This window comes from Hypomesus nipponensis, chromosome 25 (assembly GCF_054491055.1).
Source record: "Hypomesus nipponensis isolate SF chromosome 25, ASM5449105v1, whole genome shotgun sequence".
Taxonomy (NCBI): Eukaryota; Metazoa; Chordata; class Actinopteri; order Osmeriformes; family Osmeridae; genus Hypomesus; species Hypomesus nipponensis.
The window spans coordinates 1,184,387-1,201,990 of record NC_140385.1 but is presented as its reverse complement, the minus strand read 5'-3'; the positions used below and the strand labels follow the sequence as shown (position 1 = coordinate 1,201,990).

At 44.7% G+C, this 17,604-nt stretch overlaps 2 protein-coding genes and 1 long non-coding RNA gene across 6 annotated transcripts; all 3 read right to left on the bottom strand.

Annotated features, from left to right (window-relative positions):
* Positions 1-1,128: 1,128 nt before the first annotated feature.
* LOC146221618 (butyrophilin subfamily 1 member A1-like) lies at positions 1,129-8,081 on the bottom strand. Of its 4 annotated transcripts, XR_014746695.1 has the most exons (8): positions 5,845-5,989; positions 4,203-4,367; positions 3,869-3,925; positions 3,168-3,515; positions 2,782-3,075; positions 1,917-1,947; positions 1,641-1,738; positions 1,129-1,359 (listed from the first exon to the last, which is right to left on the bottom strand). XR_014746695.1 is itself a non-coding variant. In XM_084691093.1 (7 exons), exons 3-7 carry the CDS (start codon positions 3,921-3,923, stop codon positions 1,714-1,716), a joined length of 753 nt encoding a protein of 250 aa, XP_084547219.1. In that variant the 5' UTR covers positions 3,924-3,925; positions 4,203-4,367; positions 8,021-8,081; the 3' UTR covers positions 1,129-1,713. The 4 variants fall into 4 exon arrangements, 3 of the variants coding, with proteins under 3 accessions (XP_084547219.1, XP_084547218.1, XP_084547220.1); XM_084691093.1 differs by lacking the exon at positions 5,845-5,989 and adding an exon at positions 8,021-8,081 and having other exon boundaries at positions 1,129-1,738; XM_084691092.1 differs by having other exon boundaries at positions 1,129-1,738.
* A 395-nt stretch (positions 8,082-8,476) lies between these two features.
* Positions 8,477-13,971, bottom strand: LOC146221617 (uncharacterized). Its single transcript, XR_014746699.1, has 3 exons — positions 13,896-13,971; positions 13,698-13,760; positions 8,477-8,693 (listed from the first exon to the last, which is right to left on the bottom strand). It is a non-coding gene; the product is annotated as an uncharacterized LOC146221617 (long non-coding RNA).
* Positions 13,972-14,786: 815 nt separating this feature from the next.
* LOC146221616 (Fc receptor-like protein 2) lies at positions 14,787-16,958 on the bottom strand. Its single transcript, XM_084692058.1, has 4 exons — positions 16,928-16,958; positions 15,425-15,688; positions 15,095-15,340; positions 14,787-14,794 (listed from the first exon to the last, which is right to left on the bottom strand). Exons 1-4 carry the CDS (start codon positions 16,956-16,958, stop codon positions 14,787-14,789), a joined length of 549 nt encoding a protein of 182 aa, XP_084548184.1.
* Between the last annotated feature and the right edge of the window lie 646 nt (positions 16,959-17,604).

The following is a 17,604-nucleotide window of genomic DNA, read 5'->3' as shown; positions in this document are numbered from 1 at the left end:
GACAGAGACAAGAAACTAAGGAGTGAGATTGAGGGAAGACGTGCAAGAAATGGCCTCCGCCGGATTCGAACCTTAGCGCCTGAGCTAGGCATTAGTCCTAATGGTAAACACTCTCATCCAAGTGAGCTAGAGCCATGAGATGAACAACAGGGTCCAATGGAATATAGAACACTTTTTAGCCAAGGAAACAGAACCTTTGAGGTCAAAGGGAGTCAGGTGACTGAGCGGTTAGGGAATCGGGCTAGTAATCTGAAGGTTGCCAGTTAGATTCCCGGCCGTGTCAACTGAAGTTGTGTCCTTGGGCAAGGCACTTCACCCTGCTTGCCTCGGGGGGAATGTCCCTGTACTTACTGTAAGTCACTCTGGATAAGAGTGTCTGCTACATGTAAATGTCAAAGGGTTCTATTAAGAACTGTTTATGGCTTTCCATAGCCCCTTATGGAGTTCTAACATTAAACTGTTTCTAGATGGCTCTATTGCTGTTACAAAGAATAAATAATATGTCCCCTTCAGCATCATCCTCTAGTGTACAGACTCAGACAAAACAAAACAGGCCTGTGTCTTTTAGAGTTTGGCGGTAAACAGAGAAACAGATAGTTTTTGAGGCACAGACCACATAACCAATCTTCTTTCAAGGCATCAGTGACCAAGCAGATGATAAAACTAAAAGAGTTAATAAAAAAAAAGCTGCTTTTGACGGTAAAAATGACACAAGTCATGCTGTCCATACACTGAGCCTTTAACCTGAGGCGCCCCCTGCTGGACATGACTATACATGGCATCCCAGGTTCCTGTGGACTGGGTGATGGTTTTACCTGGAGGGGGGTGGGGCTGGACTATGGGTGATGGTGTAGGTGGGGCTGGACTATGGGTGATGGTGTAGGTGGGGCTGGACTATGGGTGATGGTGTAGGTGACGTAGGTTTTGTACTGGAATGTTTGACCCTTACACATTAGACAGGCAGCCTCACTACCTGTTTTTAAGTCTCTTCTTAAGACCCACCTCTATGCTCTGGCTTTTGAAAACTGAAATGAAAGTTGTGTCTGGTTATATTGATGGTATTGGGTCTTTGTATGATGTGTTACTGTTTTCGTATTTGTATTGTGTGAGACGTGTTGAGTCTTTGTATTTTAGGGCTTTTATTCTTTTGTTGTTTTACTGTACAGGACTTTGTGTTTCACCTTGAATTTAAAGTGCTTTATAAATAAATGTTGCTTGCTTGCTTGATGATGCGTAACAATAAATAACACACAGTAAGAACAAAAGCAGAAGTTCAAAAGTGCAAAATTCAGAAACATAAGTGATGAAGTGAAACAAGGAGAGCTTGGAGTGCCCGTGCTGAATCATCCATTTAACATGCTGAAACAAACAACTGGTAGATTTAGTACAAGCTGATATAAGGCATTATTCTGTGATAACTGTATCATTTGCATGTTCTGACAGTCGTATCCACAGCAACGTAAGAACAGTGCCTATAGACATCAGAGGATCAGAAGGACAGAGTTCTAACAGTGTTTCAGAGGTCAGAGGTCAACGACCCTGTTCTCCTGACTAGACACGTTTGCTTCTCTGTTCCATATTATTAACAAACTTACTGACACACACACATATGCACACACACACACACACACGCAACCTACACACAGGGACTCCAGAACTCTGGTTGGTTCATGGTGCTGGTTCTTGATGGAGATGATGACCGATTCTTGGTCTCTACAGTTCATGTTTGGACTGGGGTCTGAGAAAAAAGCCAAAATCAGTCAAGTTTTAACTGTGACACACATACACATAAACACACACACAAACACATACAAACACACAATGACAAACAGAGTAGGAAAGTACATTATTTGAATCTCTAATTTGAACAAACACTTTCTCAAACACAAGTCCCCCCTCTCCCCTTAAACACATACCTAGCATGTTCCTCAGGATAGAATCTGTGATCTGAAACAGCCAGTATACAAACAGTCACTATTCACACCCAGTATACAAACAGTCACTATTCACACCCAGTATACAAACAGTCACTATTAACACCCAGTATACAAACAGTCACTATTCACACCCAGTATACAAACAGTCACTATTCACACCCAGTATACAAACAGTCACTATTCACACCCAGTATACAAACAGTCACTATTCACACCCAGTATACAAACAGTCACTATTCACACCCAGTATACAAACAGTCACTATTCACACCCAGTATACAAACAGTCACTATTCACACCCAGTATACAAACAGTCACTATTCACACCCAGTATACAAACAATCACTATTCACACCCAGTATACAAACAGTCACTATTCACACCCAGTATACAAACAGTCACTATTCACACCCAGTATACAAACAGTCACTATTCACACCCAGTATACAAACAGTCACTATTCACACCCAGTATACAAACAATCACTATTCACACCCAGTATACAAACAATCACTATTCACACCCAGTATACAAACAGTCACTATTCACACCCAGTATACAAACAGTCACTATTCACACCCAGTATACAAACAGTCACTATTCACACCCAGTATACAAACAGTCACTATTCACACCCAGTATACAAACAGTCACTATTCACACCCAGTATACAAACAGTCACTATTCACACCCAGTATACAAACAGTCACTATTCACACCCAGTATACAAACAGTCACTATTCAGGTGAAAAGAGATGTTCACATGTCAGGGTCTCCACAGATTAATTGCTACTAAACAATAATAGCCAGGTAACAACCAATAAAAAAATACACAGAACCTCACCAGGAACATGGATCTCTGTCTCCCTGGTCTGGCTGAGTCCCTGCAGATGAACCCTGCAGGTGAACCTGTTGGTGTCTGTCTTCTGTACAGTCACTCTGCTTCTCACAGTGTAGCGTTGGTGAGGGCCGGGGTCAGGGTGTCTGTCTGTCTGTGTGACATCAGCAGGGAGGAGGCGTCCCTCACTGTCCCTCCACTCCAGCTCAGGTTCTGGGTACCAGCTTCCAGACTCACACTGGAGAACCACCCCATCTTCTCTGGCTCCCTGGATGGTGACCTCTGGTTTAGAGATCACCACTACAGAGACACACAGACGACCATCAGAGACATCAGGAACTCTTCAACAGCTTTTAGGCACATTAGCATATTCTCTATTTGATCTAACTTACCAACACTGAGCTGGATAACAGTCTTGTTAACCTTCCCGTCCTTAATAACCTTGCAGGTGTAGCTTCCCTCATCCTCCAGCCTCACATAAAAGATTTTCAGGGAGACGTTGCCCCTGACCAGTTCATCTTCAAACAGCATCGTCCTGTATTTGTAAGATGGATTTATGTACTTAAGTAAGTTACGACCATCCCTGTATACATGTACATATTCAGGTTCCAGGTCAGGTCTGGACCACTCCACTGTCAGGTTCTCTGTATCGATGGGAGGTTTCAGGGAACATGGCAGGATGACATCATCACCAGCTACAGCAATGATGGGATCAGGTGAACCAATCAGCTGAGACTCTCCTGAAAGAACAAACACAAAGACAGAATCCATCTGTGTCTTAAACACTTAGAAAACCTACAGTAAACATGTAACCTTCATCTACAGTACATGGTAGTAAACATGTAACCTTCATCTACAGTAGATGGTCGTAAACATGTAACCTTCATCTACAGTAGATGGTAGTTACCATGTATCCTTCATCTACAGTACATGGTAGTAAACATGTAACCTTCATCTCCAGTGTGTAGTAACCCACTCCTCCCTGCCACACATCCCTAGAGAAGTCTGACAGGTTAACTATGAACTGTGCTTTCAGCAACATGTGTTTTGTCATCACAGGTGTGTTCTGCATCTTGATGGTAAACAGACTCACCAGCAGGAGTTCCTCCAGGGATGAGGAGCACCAGGAGACACAGTAGAACCAGCATCACTATGGAGACACACAATTATACTGCTTTATATTGACTATAGACACACAATTATACTGTTTTATATTGACTGTTAGACACACAATTATACTGCTTTATATTGACTATAGACACACAATTATACTGTTTTATATTGACTGTTAGACACACAATTATACTGCTTTATATTGACTGTTAGACACACAATTATACTGTTTTATATTGACTGTTAGACACACAATTATACTGCTTTATATTGACTGTTAAACATACTTGAACAAATTATCCAAAGACTCGTACCCAAAAGAACGTCACCTGCCGACCGTATTCTGGAAAAGGATGAGTTAATCTCCCGATTGTGTCTTCAGGTAAAAGATTAGTGAATCTGCCGACCGTGTCTTTGGGTAAACGATTCGTCAATCTCCTGACTGTGTCTTGTAATTTTTCACATGATCTGCATAGGCTCTGAAGAGTAAACAGAAAGGATTTGCTTACATCATTCACTTTCGCGTGGTTTAGTACACTGTTACATTTTTCACTGTAACTTTACAGTGAATTACTGGCTACTAGTTGCATTACTTTCACAGTAATTTTACAGTAATTTATTATAAATATTTCACAGTAATTTATTATAAATATTTCACAGTAATGTATTGCACATGTTTCACAATAATGAACTGTAAACATTTCACAGTAAAATTCAATGCAACTACAGCGGTATATTGTAACTTCACAGTTGTCATGCCATTGGATTACTGTGATATAGCAGTATGTAGCTGTGGAATTACATCGTCTTGCTGTATATAAATTACAGTGATTGTCTGTATTTCTATCTTTTTTACTGTGAAAGTAATGCAACTAGTAGCCAGTCATTTACTGTACATTTACAATTTAAATAACACTGTAAAATACTGCAAATTTGACTTGTTAACTGTGATTTTACCACACAAACGTGCTTTGGAGTTGCTAAATTAAAAGTCAAAGCAAGAACAAAGACAACAAAGACAAAACTCATTTAAACGTTTTAATAATGATAACAAGTATTAAATTCACTATTAAATTCAACAATTTAACTTTCGGACTTCCCATGTACTGTTTTATATTGTTTACCATCAACCTGGAATTGGCTTCCATTGTAGGGGGTGTAGCATGGGCCATCATAATTCTGACCATGATTCGTCATTAGGCTCATTAACGATCACTGCAAAAGATCTGCAGTCCCTGTGCTGAGACAGGAGAAGCTAGCAGAACAACCATCTCTCCAGCTCTCCATCGCAGCCATAGCCCACCTGAGAGGTCACGACAGTTAGCCAGACTCGTTAGATCAGAGAGGTATATTAACATCGCATCGTTTGAGTATCGTAAGAGTCGAGACTTCAGGACCCCGGGTTCTGGACTGGGTGGGGTGCTACAGAGATGGCGTTCTGCTTGGTTCTCCTGTCTGCACCGGAACTGCAACTCTTTTGCAGTGATTGTCTCCTACGTATGCACAGGGACACTGAAGCTATGTAAGAGTGTCTCTTTTTAGTGCAGCTTCACTGTGCAACACTAGCTAGTTCACTCCAATGTTAATACTTAGCTATAAAATAGCACTTGCGCTGACCCACAGCAGAGTTAGCTAATAGTTCATCCTAAATTAGGAGCTGGCAAAAACCTACAAATTTGTATGTATAATTTGAACAGTACTCGCTACGAATCTTTAGCTGAGGCAACATACTCTGTTCCTATTTCACTGACGCCAGCAACCCTACTGTAGCTGAAGCATCGACCATGTGAGACTTAGCTAGCCATCAAACTAGACGAAAATGTTTGCAATCATGACGGATTTAACTACTGGATTTGATTATTCAAATCAGTGAAGTACGGTATCAACTGCACAAGTAAAACACAAGTACGCACAGAGATTGCTAGCAACTAAATTGGATGCCTGCAGATAGTTTACCGTTACAGGGCAAAAGTCACGATCCTGGCAGGCAGCGCCGAGGTGAAATGGTGGAAAAGAGAAACGGTTGGAAAACTGACGTAATTTCCACCTCAAAACTAGTTGAAGTTTTACAGTAATGTAGTGGGTTATCTCAAAGGATGATTTGAAAATAGTATTTTACTGTGAAATAACCCAACAAAATGCTGTGAAATCCCAGTATTGTTTCATTCTCAGTAACTTACTGTGTCTACATTGATTTCACAGTAAATTCTACATTACAACATGCTATTGGGATTATTGCAGTTTAAGACTGTAAAGTTATAATACAATGATTTATTGTGAAATTATTGCAGTTAAATATTGTTAAATCCTGGTAACATTTTACAGTGTAACGTTAGACGTGAATGAGATGTAGGATATTCACAAGTGATAACTACAGGTTTTTTAATTACAGGTACTTTCTTAACTTTAGTTAGGCTACAGTTCAGAGCAGTGTAATTGTTTGCCGTGATAATTAAATGCTAATGTGATAATAAATGACCATTTCAAATCATACAAACTGTCATGATGTATTGTATTTAATGCGAGTTTTTCTTAAAAAAATATTATCTGCCACACAATATGCTTTTGAAATATGCCGAGATGAACGTGATATTCACTTGTTATTTATACCCCTATTAATACGCTTTTATCTGAATGCGCGAGACATACAGAGCGCACTTTCCACATGCCACTCAATCCCGTCAGTGGCTCGAGCAAGAAGTAATGCAGCTCATGTCAAAGTGACGGCGCACTTCGGAGTCAGACTTTTCACCTGATGATAGCAAAGCAACTAACTAGTAAACTAACTGCTGTGCACAGGCTGGTAGGTAATCTTGTGTAGTAGATGACAACACAGGGCTGCCAACTTTTCAAAAAAAAACTTGGCGTGAGATATTTGGTAACACGTGTTCATGTTTTTACAATCTGCTTAATTCCACTGTGTGAGCTGCAACACTGACAGGCCGTTTACATTATGTAACATGTGTCAAAGTGCAATCCATGGTCCAGATAGCTTTCTCTTGACCTCTCTACTACCAATATAATAGTCTAACTGTAAAATTCAACACATTGTTGCGCCTAATGGTGCATGTGTGTGTGTTTCATAACTAACTAGCGTATATTAATATATTAGGGCCCGTCATAATAACGTGCACTGGGGCCCGTGGTAACACGCTTTAGCTTATGCTCTCTGTCTGTCTGTCTCTGTCTCTCAGTCTGTCTCTCTCTCTGTCAAATTTCTGTTTTCACTTCCTGCACACATTAGAAATGAAAAGTGTATGCCCACTCCCAGAACCCTCCTCTCTCTGCCCTGTCTCTGATCACCTGCCCTGCCAGAACCCTCCTCTCTCTGTCCTGTCTCTGATCACCTGCCCTGCCAGAACCCTCCTCTCTCTGCCCTGTCTCTGATCACCTGCCCTGCCAGAACCCTCCTCTCTCTGCCCTGTCTCTGATCACCTGCCCTGCCAGAACCCTCCTCTCTCTGCCCTGTCTCTGATCACCTGCCCTGCCAGAACCCTCCTCTCTCTGTCCTGTTTCTGATCAGGGTCTTGCAAATGAAACATTCACCAATGCACAAAGGAACAGGTTTACAAATTAAAAATAGTACAGCTTAAAATATATGCTTTGAAAGGATAAGAGATCCGACCAGGTTTCGGAATGCAAATGCAAATGCAAATGCAAAAATAATGCAAATCAATAACTTTCCAACGTAAACAACATTGTAATGACCTTTATAAAACTCTGGTTTCACCATCAGCCAGTTCAAAATTAACTAATTGCTACAACATACAGCATCTCTGTCTCTCTCTCTGTCTCTCTCTCTGTCTCTCTCTCTCTGTCTCTCTCTCTGTCTCTCTCTCTGTCTCTCTCTGTCTCTCTCTCTGTCTCTCTCTCTGTCTCTCTCTCTCTCTCTCTCTCTCTCTCTCTCTCTCTCTCTCTCTCTCTCTCTCTCTCTGTCTCTCTCTCTGTCTCTCTCTCTGTCTCTCTCTCTCTGTCTCTCTCTCTGCCTGTCTCTCTCTCTGTCTCTCTCTCTGTCTCTGTTTGTCTCTCTCTCTCTCTGTCTCTCTCTCTGCCTGTCTGTCTGTCTCCCTCTCTGTCAGTCAGTCTGTCAGTCTCCCTCTCTCTCTTCAAACATCAACAACATTGTACTGACCTTTAAAATACCTCCTCCTCTCTGTGCTCCATCTGGTTCTGTGTGTGTCTGACAGTAATGCTGACAGTCTGATCACCTGTAGGGCTGCCTCACCTGGTCCCAACCTTGAATACTCCTCCCCCCCTCTTGTTGGTATCATTACTCTTCACAGAACATTCAGCACATATTTCAATGTGTCACCCACATTCCAAACACTCACATTCTTCTGTTTGGACCAGCTGATCCTGTTTGGAGTCTCATTACAGGGACTTACTTGAGTAATGCATGAATGTCTTACCTAGCAACCAGTATAGTAACCAGGACAGTTTCTCGCCAGCACACGTAGCTATCTCAGGAATTTAAGGTCGGCATAGCGACGGACCTTGCATGGGAGTGGCATTGTGAAGTCAGGTAGGACAAGTGGTGGCGTCTCTCAGCCTGATTACCGATCACAGAGGAGACGAGAGTCTGGTGTGCCAGTTTTTTATTCATGTCTTATCATAGGTACACACAGCGGGCCTTCCGCTGTTGAAGGCATGGCATAAGCATAAACATGAGTCGTTCTTATCTCTTCACACAAGACAGTCCTTTAACCGGTCCTATCTCTTCCTCGTGTCTGCATCAGTTTATCAGCGGTTCTCTCCTCATCAGCAGACCCCAACGGAATACGCGGGCGCAGAATTCCGACAAAAACCTGCAGATTTTCAAGTAGAACGCATTGGTCTGAGGCAAAATGTAAAAACACTTTTCAACTCATATTACATCTCTATTATTAAAACGTTAGCCAAAAATGCTAAGAATTGAAGAGGAAACATTTATCGACCCAAATTACAGCAAGAGATAGGAACAGGGAGTTTTCAGACGATCTTTATGAGGATGGATTAATACTTTTTTGCAAAGTCTGTCAACATTCAATTGACAATATTCGGCGTCAAACTGTTGTGGAACATATTCAGTCGCTCCGACATAAGAGCAGGGAGGCTAGCGGAACTCCGCAGATTTTCAGTCTGAATAACCGCAGAAAATGTGAAATAAATCTGCGTATTACGCTTGGGCCTGCTTATCAGTCATAACAGTCTCTAGTCCATGTTTCCTCTGTCTGTGCTTAGTTTATCTGTGTGACTTTTCTCCTATATTGGATGTTCCCTATGTCGGTCCCTGTTTCCTAGGTCAGTCGATTCCTTCTCGGTGTACCCTAGGTCCCTTGGACCTAACCTTTGGTCAGTGACAGTTCATCTTACATAACTAAGATCTTGTTATGTTCTGTGTCTTGTTCTTTAGGTCCATGCTAGTTCACCTGAGGTAACTCTTCAATTCTTACTCAGTGAGGTCATTTTAGGATTATTTAGACAGTTCAGAGCTAGTTCACGTCTGGACAAACAACTAGTTCAGTAATGGTAGCCTCATACAGCTTTTGGCCACGACACACAGTTTTTGGCACCCAGACAGTTTTTGGCATGACAGCACCACACCAGTGTCTCCTCCACTAGGGGGCAGTGATGGGCTGTTTGGCAACCAAGTGGCTCTGTGGTTGGTTTTGTGTGAGACTGTGTGTGTGTGTGTGTGTGTGTGTGTGTGTGTGTGTGTGTGTGAATGTGTGTGTGTGTGTGTGTGTGTGAAACTGTGTGTCCAAAAGTGTGTGTGTGTGAATGTGGGGGTCAGATAGCTGAGCGGTTAGGAAATTGGACTATTAGTCAGAAGGTTGCCGGTTTGTTTCCTGGCTGTGAAAATGATGTTGTGTCTTTGGGCATAGGCACTTCACCCTATTGACTTACAGTGTACTTACTGTAAGTGGCTCTATATAATAGCGTCTGCCAAATGTCAACTTTCATATCAAACACCAAGTAGGACTGATGCCCTTTGACCTTCCCAAGGGCCTGACAGGTTTAATCCCCTCTGAGACTACATCAGATCCTGTATGTACCTGGGTCAGGTCCTGTAGGTACCTGGGTCAGATCCTGTATGTACCTGGGTCAGATCCTGTAGGTACCTGGGTCAGGTCCTGTGTCTACCTGGGTCAGATCCTGTATCTACCTGGGTCAGATCCTGTATGTACCTGGGTCAGGTCCTGTAGGTACCTGGGTCAGATCCTGTATGTACCTGGGTCAGATCCTGTATGTACCTGGGTCAGGTCCTATATCTACCTGGGTCAGGTCCTGTATGTACCTGGGTCAGGTCCTGTATCTACCTGGGTCAGGTCCTGTAGGTACCTGGGTCAGGTCCTGTATGTACCTGGGTCAGGTCCTGTGTCTACCTGGGTCAGATCCTGTATCTACCTGGGTCAGGTCCTGTATGTACCTGGGTCAGGTCTTGTGTCTACCTGGGTCAGATCCTGTATCTACCTGGGTCAGATCCTGTATGTACCTGGGTCAGGTCCTATATCTACCTGGGTCAGGTCCTGTATGTACCTGGGTCAGATCCTGTATGTACCTGGGTCAGGTCTTGTGTCTACCTGGGTCAGATCCTGTATCTACCTGGGTCAGATCCTGTATCTACCTGGGTCAGATCCTGTATGTACCTGGGTCAGGTCCTGTAGGTACCTGGGTCAGATCCTGTATGTACCTGGGTCAGATCCTGTATGTACCTGGGTCAGGTCCTGTGTCTACCTGGGTCAGATCCTGTATCTACCTGGGTCAGGTCCTGTATGTACCTGGGTCAGGTCCTGTATCTACCTGGGTCAGGTCCTGTATGTACCTGGGTCAGGTCTTGTGTCTACCTGGGTCAGGTCCTGTATGTACCTGGGTCAGGTCTTGTGTCTACCTGGGTCAGATCCTGTATGTACCTGGGTCAGGTCCTGTGTCTACCTGGGTCAGATCCTGTATCTACCTGGGTCAGGTCCTGTATGTACCTGGGTCAGGTCTTGTGTCTACCTGGGTCAGGTCCTGTATGTACCTGGGTCAGGTCCTGTGTCTACCTGGGTCAGATCCTGTATCTACCTGGGTCAGGTCCTGTATGTACCTGGGTCAGGTCTTGTGTCTACCTGGGTCAGGTCCTGTAGGTACCTGGGTCAGGTCCTGTATGTACCTGGGTCAGGTCCTGTGTCTACCTGGGTCAGATCCTGTATCTACCTGGGTCAGGTCCTGTATGTACCTGGGTCAGGTCTTGTGTCTACCTGGGTCAGATCCTGTATCTACCTGGGTCAGATCCTGTATGTACCTGGGTCAGGTCTTGTGTCTACCTGGGTCAGGTCCTGTATGTACCTGGGTCAGATCCTGTATGTACCTGGGTCAGGTCTTGTGTCTACCTGGGTCAGATCCTGTATCTACCTGGGTCAGATCCTGTATGTACCTGGGTCAGGTCCTGTAGGTACCTGGGTCAGATCCTGTATGTACCTGGGTCAGATCCTGTATGTACCTGGGTCAGGTCCTGTGTCTACCTGGGTCAGATCCTGTATCTACCTGGGTCAGGTCCTGTATGTACCTGGGTCAGGTCCTGTATCTACCTGGGTCAGGTCCTGTATGTACCTGGGTCAGGTCTTGTGTCTACCTGGGTCAGGTCCTGTATGTACCTGGGTCAGGTCTTGTGTCTACCTGGGTCAGATCCTGTATGTACCTGGGTCAGGTCCTGTGTCTACCTGGGTCAGATCCTGTATCTACCTGGGTCAGGTCCTGTATGTACCTGGGTCAGGTCTTGTGTCTACCTGGGTCAGGTCCTGTATGTACCTGGGTCAGGTCCTGTGTCTACCTGGGTCAGATCCTGTATCTACCTGGGTCAGGTCCTGTATGTACCTGGGTCAGGTCTTGTGTCTACCTGGGTCAGATCCTGTATCTACCTGGGTCAGATCCTGTATCTACCTGGGTCAGGTCCTGTATCTACCTGGGTCAGGTCCTGTATCTACCTGGGTCAGGTCCTGTATCTACCTGGGTCAGATCCTGTATCTACCTGGGTCAGATCCTGTATGTACCTGGGCCTGAGAACATGACTGGACTCACAGCTCTCCAGGGGTTCACTTGATATTAAATGTTTTAGTGAGTTATCAGTTGGTCTCTATAACAACGGGCAGCTGCCACCTAGTGTCTGAAACAGGAACTAAACACATGCTTCTTCACAGCAAGACCTTTTATTAGATCACCACTCTACAGGTGATGCTACAGGTGATGCTACAGGTGATGCTACAGGTGATGCTACAGCAACCAAACAAGCAGGAAAACATGACCAGACAAAATAAGTTGATACTAAATCAACAACAAGACAGGTTTAAGTTATTACAGTTACAGTCTCCAACAGGCCTCTTCATCACTGACATGTTTACTAGTCTGTAAACAACAACAGGCCTCTTCATCAGTGACATGTTTACTAGTCTGTAAACAACAACAGGCCTCTTCATCAGTGACATGTTTACTAGTCTGTAAACAACAACAGGCCTCTTCATCAGTGACATGTTTACAAGTCTGTAAACAACAACAGGCCTCTTCATCAGTGACATGTTTACTAGTCTGTAAACAACAACAGGCCTCTTCATCAGTGAAATTTTTACTAGTCTGTAAACAACAACAGGCCTCTTCATCAGTGACATGTTTACTAGTCTGTAAACAACAACAGCCACAATGACAACACCCGTCTGGGTCACTACAGCTGGAAGCTGGTCAGGTCACAGTTCCAGTTAGAAAGTCCATCCTTGTCTTGGCTGTTAGATGTCATCTTACTGGCTGGCATGTCTGTGAGTTAACAAGTAGAGAGGCTCTTTCCCACAGTTCTGATCAGCAGAAACACAGCGCTTCACACCTCAAACTGACACATAGGGGTTGTTTGTTCCGGCAGGCGGTCAAACGGCAGAGTTTCGATGAGTTACTTTGTACGTCAGTTCCAACCTCTACCTTGCGGTGAAGAGCAGTTTGTATGCCAGCAGAGTGTTAAGACAGAGAGGGCGGTCTACCACAGCTAAACAAGAGCATTTTTCCACATCTACAAATAACCCTGCTTCTGATCAGTACACCCTCTGTTCTGAATAAGATGGTCTTAAAGGTGTAAAAGGTGAGGGGCACAGATCGGGGGACCTGTAGACAGAGGCTGAGAAGTAGAGAGGGTGGTTAACCACGTCTGAAAAACTCCCTTTGAAAATCATGATCACTGATTTTCAAAGGGAGTACATTTGAAAAAATGTACTGAGAGGTGTGTGTGTCTGTGGTGTGTTGCTGTTCATGTGTGTGTGTGTGTATCTGTTGCTACGTGCGTTCACGTGTGTGTGTGTAGTGTGTTGCTATGTGCATGTGCAACATTTCAATCTTTCCCCTTGATCACAAACCTCAGCCTAGCAAAGGCAACTCCTTATCTAAGAGTTCTGATTGCTCATACTGGTCCAGAGGGGGGATGGTGGTGGTACAGAGCATAGATATATATATATAAAAGCTTGATGTGAACTTTTGAAATAACCCTAACTTTCTAAATTTTCAACCGATTTTTAAACGGTTTGGTTTGTTATCAACGTCAGAGATGTTGTTATGCCACTGCATAACCGTTTAAAAATCGGTTAAAAATTGAGCAAGTTATGGTTATTTCAAAAGTTCATGTAGCACCAACACAATGTTCTGGGTGAGCGAGTTGACTGAAGCAAGATGGCCGCCATGTGCGGACGTTCTAGACTCCGCCGTAACACAGTCTCCTCCGCCGTAAGACATCCAGTCTTTATATATATCTGTGGTTCAGAGTGTGTGTGTGGGGGGGTGTGTGCTGGTTTAGGGGGGTTTCAGTTTAGTACCTGCAGCTCAGCCTGGTCTCACTGAGGAGTAGATGACATCAGGCTCTGGGGGGAGGGGCTTCTCTGGAACACACACACATATACATATATAGACACACTACATACAACTATGTGCATACGTATGTATCCACAACTCCAGTAGATCAGAAATCTTCATCCTAATTCCCACAATGCCCCTGGTCTGTAAGCCCCACCCACCTCTCTTCTTCTGTGGTGTGTAGTGTCTGAGGTTGATGTCAGAGTAGATCACGTCACCACTGGCTCCTGCTGAACCTGACACAGGACAGAGATCAACTGGACTGGGAGGAGATATGTGCGTGAGTGTATACATGTGTGTGTTTGTGTGTGAATGTGTGTGTCTCACCTGTGTCTATCCCCACTGTTGAGTAGACAGACTCTGCTGCTGGAGGGGGTGTCTCTGAGGAACATCAACACTGGTCAGATACATCTCTCTGTCTCTCTGAGGAACATCAACACTGGTCAGATACATCTCTCTGTCTCTCTGAGGAACATCAACACTGGTCAGATACATCTCTCTGTCTCTCTTCTAAGTCACTCTCTCCTATGTGTCCACCTCTCTCTACCTCTCTCTCTCTCCTGTGCATGTCTACCTCTCTCTGACTCTCTCTCCTGTGTGTGTCTACCTCTCTCTACCTCTCTCTCCCCTTGTGTGTGTCTACCTCTCTCTACCTCTCTCTCCTCTTGTGTGTGTCTACCTCTCTCTACCTCTCTCTCCTCTTGTGTGTGTCTACCTCTCTCTACCTCTCTCTCCTCCTGTGTGTGTCTACCTCTCTCTACCTCTCTCTCCTCCTGTGTGTGTCTACCTCTCTCTACCTCTCTCTCCTCCTGTGTGTGTCTACCTCTCTCTGCCTCTCTCTCCTCTTGTGTGTGTCTACCTCTCTCTACCTCTCTCTCCCCCCCTGTGTGTGTCTACCTCTCTCTACCTCTCTCTCCCCCCCTGTGTGTGTCTACCTCTCTCTCCCCCTGTGTGTCTACCTCTCTCTACCTCTCTCTCTCCTCCTGCTGGGTTCTGGATTCTGTCTGAGTCTGACGTCAGCGTAGGTCTCAATGAACAGCAGAGTCTCACCTTTACGTCTCTTCCAGAGGAGCAGCACCACCAGCAGAGAGACCAGAGGGACAGAGAGACCAGCCACCAGCAGAGAGACCAGCACAGGGAGGGAGGGGGAGGGGGGAGGGGGAGAGGGGGAGGAAGGGAGTACTTGAAGAAGGAAATTTCAACCATAAGATGTGCTTGTAACATTGTGGTCTTTGGAACTGATTACTCTCAAGACAAGCAAACCTAATTACTATTGTTATATTTATAATAACATCATTATTATTCACCTACCAGATTCAAACATTCATCCAGTGAAATCATATTTTAAAGAAAGTCTCACCTCTCACAGTCAGCCAGCTCTCTGGAGATCCTCCCAGCTCAGAGTTGCTGCACCTGTACAACCCTGCATCAGATGTAGACACAGCAGGGATGGTCATCTCTCCTGCAGCCTCAGTCCTGACCAGAGATCCATCCTTGTAGAAGGCAGCTGTGAGGTTAGAGGGAGGTGTCTGGTATCTACAGCGTAGAGTCACAGCTTGTCCCTGGTTCACAGGGAGGACAGGACTCTCCAGGATCACAGCTCCATCTACAAAAGAGGAGACAGATTCAAATGATCTTTCCAGATAATCCTATGAAACAACAGTGATTTATTCAGACCATGTGAACGTACCATGTACTGTGATGTTGACAGCATGGCTGTGTTCTCCTGAGCCAGACTCACACCAGTACACTCCACTGTCTGATGAGATCACACCATTGATGATGCAGGAGGATCCTCTCAGCTTCCCCCAGTCTGCTCCACACTCTAAAGACCTTCCTGCTGTGATGATCCTCCTCACCCTCCCTCCAGCAGAGCTCCCCTGATCCTCACAGATCAGGGAGACAGACTCTAACTTGAAGAACTGAGATCTGCTGGGACTGACCCTCAGAGAGGCTGCAGGAGAGAGAGAGATTGAGAGACAGAGAGAGACAGATAAAGAGACAGAGAGAGAGAGACCCTCAGAGAGACTGCAGGAGAGAGAGAATGGGAGCTCACAGCTGTCAAATGTATGTTACATCAAAAACAACTTTCAACCTGAATTGAAAAACACTGTCAGCTAGGCACAGTGCTGTAGAACAGTAGAATCAGGATAGAACAGTAGAAACAAGATGGAACAGCAAGCAAGCAAGCAAAATGTATTCATAAAGCACCTTAAAATCCAAGGTGAAACACAAAGTGCTGTACAGTAAAACAATAAAATAATAAAAGCCCTAAATGCAAAGACTCAACACGTCTCACACAATACAAATACAAAAACAGTAACACATCATACAAAGATCCAATACCATCAATATAACCAGACACAACTTTCATTTCAGTTTTCAAAAGCCAGAGCATAGAGGTGGGTCTTAAGAAGAGACTTAAAAACAGGTAGTGAGGCTGCCTGTCTAATGTGTAAGGGTAAAACATTCCACAGTTTAGGAGCCGCTACTGCAAAAGCACGATCCCCTTTTAGCTTGTACTTTGTTTTGGGCACACTTAGGAGCAGTTTATCAGCTGACCTGAGAGAATGGGTGGGTCTACAGGGATGTAACAGCTCAGAGATGTAGAGGGTCAAGGCCATTTAGGCCTTTAAAAGCAAATAAAATAATCTTAAAATGAATCCTGTGATATATAGGGAGCCAGTGGTGAAGATAAAATGGGGGAAATGTGCGAGTATTTAAGTGTTCCAGTTAAAAGACGTGCAGCAGCGTTTTGCACCAACTGGAGACGAGCGATAGACAACCCAATAATACAATAATCCAGTCTAGTAGTGACAAAGGCGTGAATAACTGTCTCAAAATGCTGCCTAGACAGGAACAGTAGAACCAGGATGGAACAATAGAACCAGGATAGAACAGTAGAACCAGGATGGAACAGTAGAACCAGGATAGAACAGTAGAACCAGGATAGAACAGTAGGACCAGGATGGAACAGTAGAACCAGGATGGAACAGTAGAACCAGGATAGAACAGTAGAACCAGGATAGAACAGTAGAACAGTAGAACCAGGATAGAACAGTAGAACAGTAGAACCAGGATAGAACAGTAGAACAGTAGAACCAGGATAGAACAGTAGAACAGTAGAACCAGGATAGAACAGTAGAACAGTACTCACAGCAGCAGAGAGGTGAGAGGATGGAACAGCAGACACAGAGCATGAAGCACAGTGGTGTGAACTCCATCCTGTCTGGCTGCTGACTGACTGACTAACCAGCAGGGGGGAGGATACCATGATACACACACACACTGTCTAACCAGCAGGGGGGCGGATACCATGATACACACACACACTGTCTAACCAGCAGGGGAGCGGATACCATGACACACACACACACTGTCTAACCAGCAGGGGAGCGGATACCATGATACACACACACACTGTCTAACCAGCAGGGGAGCGGATACCATGATACACACACACACTGTCTAACCAGCAGGGGAGCTGATACCATGATACACACACACACTGTCTAACCAGCAGGGAGGAGGATACCATGACACACACACACACAGTCTAACCAGCAGGGGAGCAGATACCATGACACACACACTCTAACCAGCAGGGGAGCGGATACCATGATACACACACACACTGTCTAACCAGCAGGGGAGCGGATACCATGATACACACACACACTGTCTAACCAGCAGGGGAGCGGATACCATGATACACACACACACTGTCTAACCAGCAGGGGGGAGGATACCATGATACACTCACACACTGTCTAACCAGCAGGGGGGCGGATACCATGATACACACACACACTGTCTAACCAGCAGGGGGGCGGATACCATGATACACACACACACTGTCTAACCAGCAGG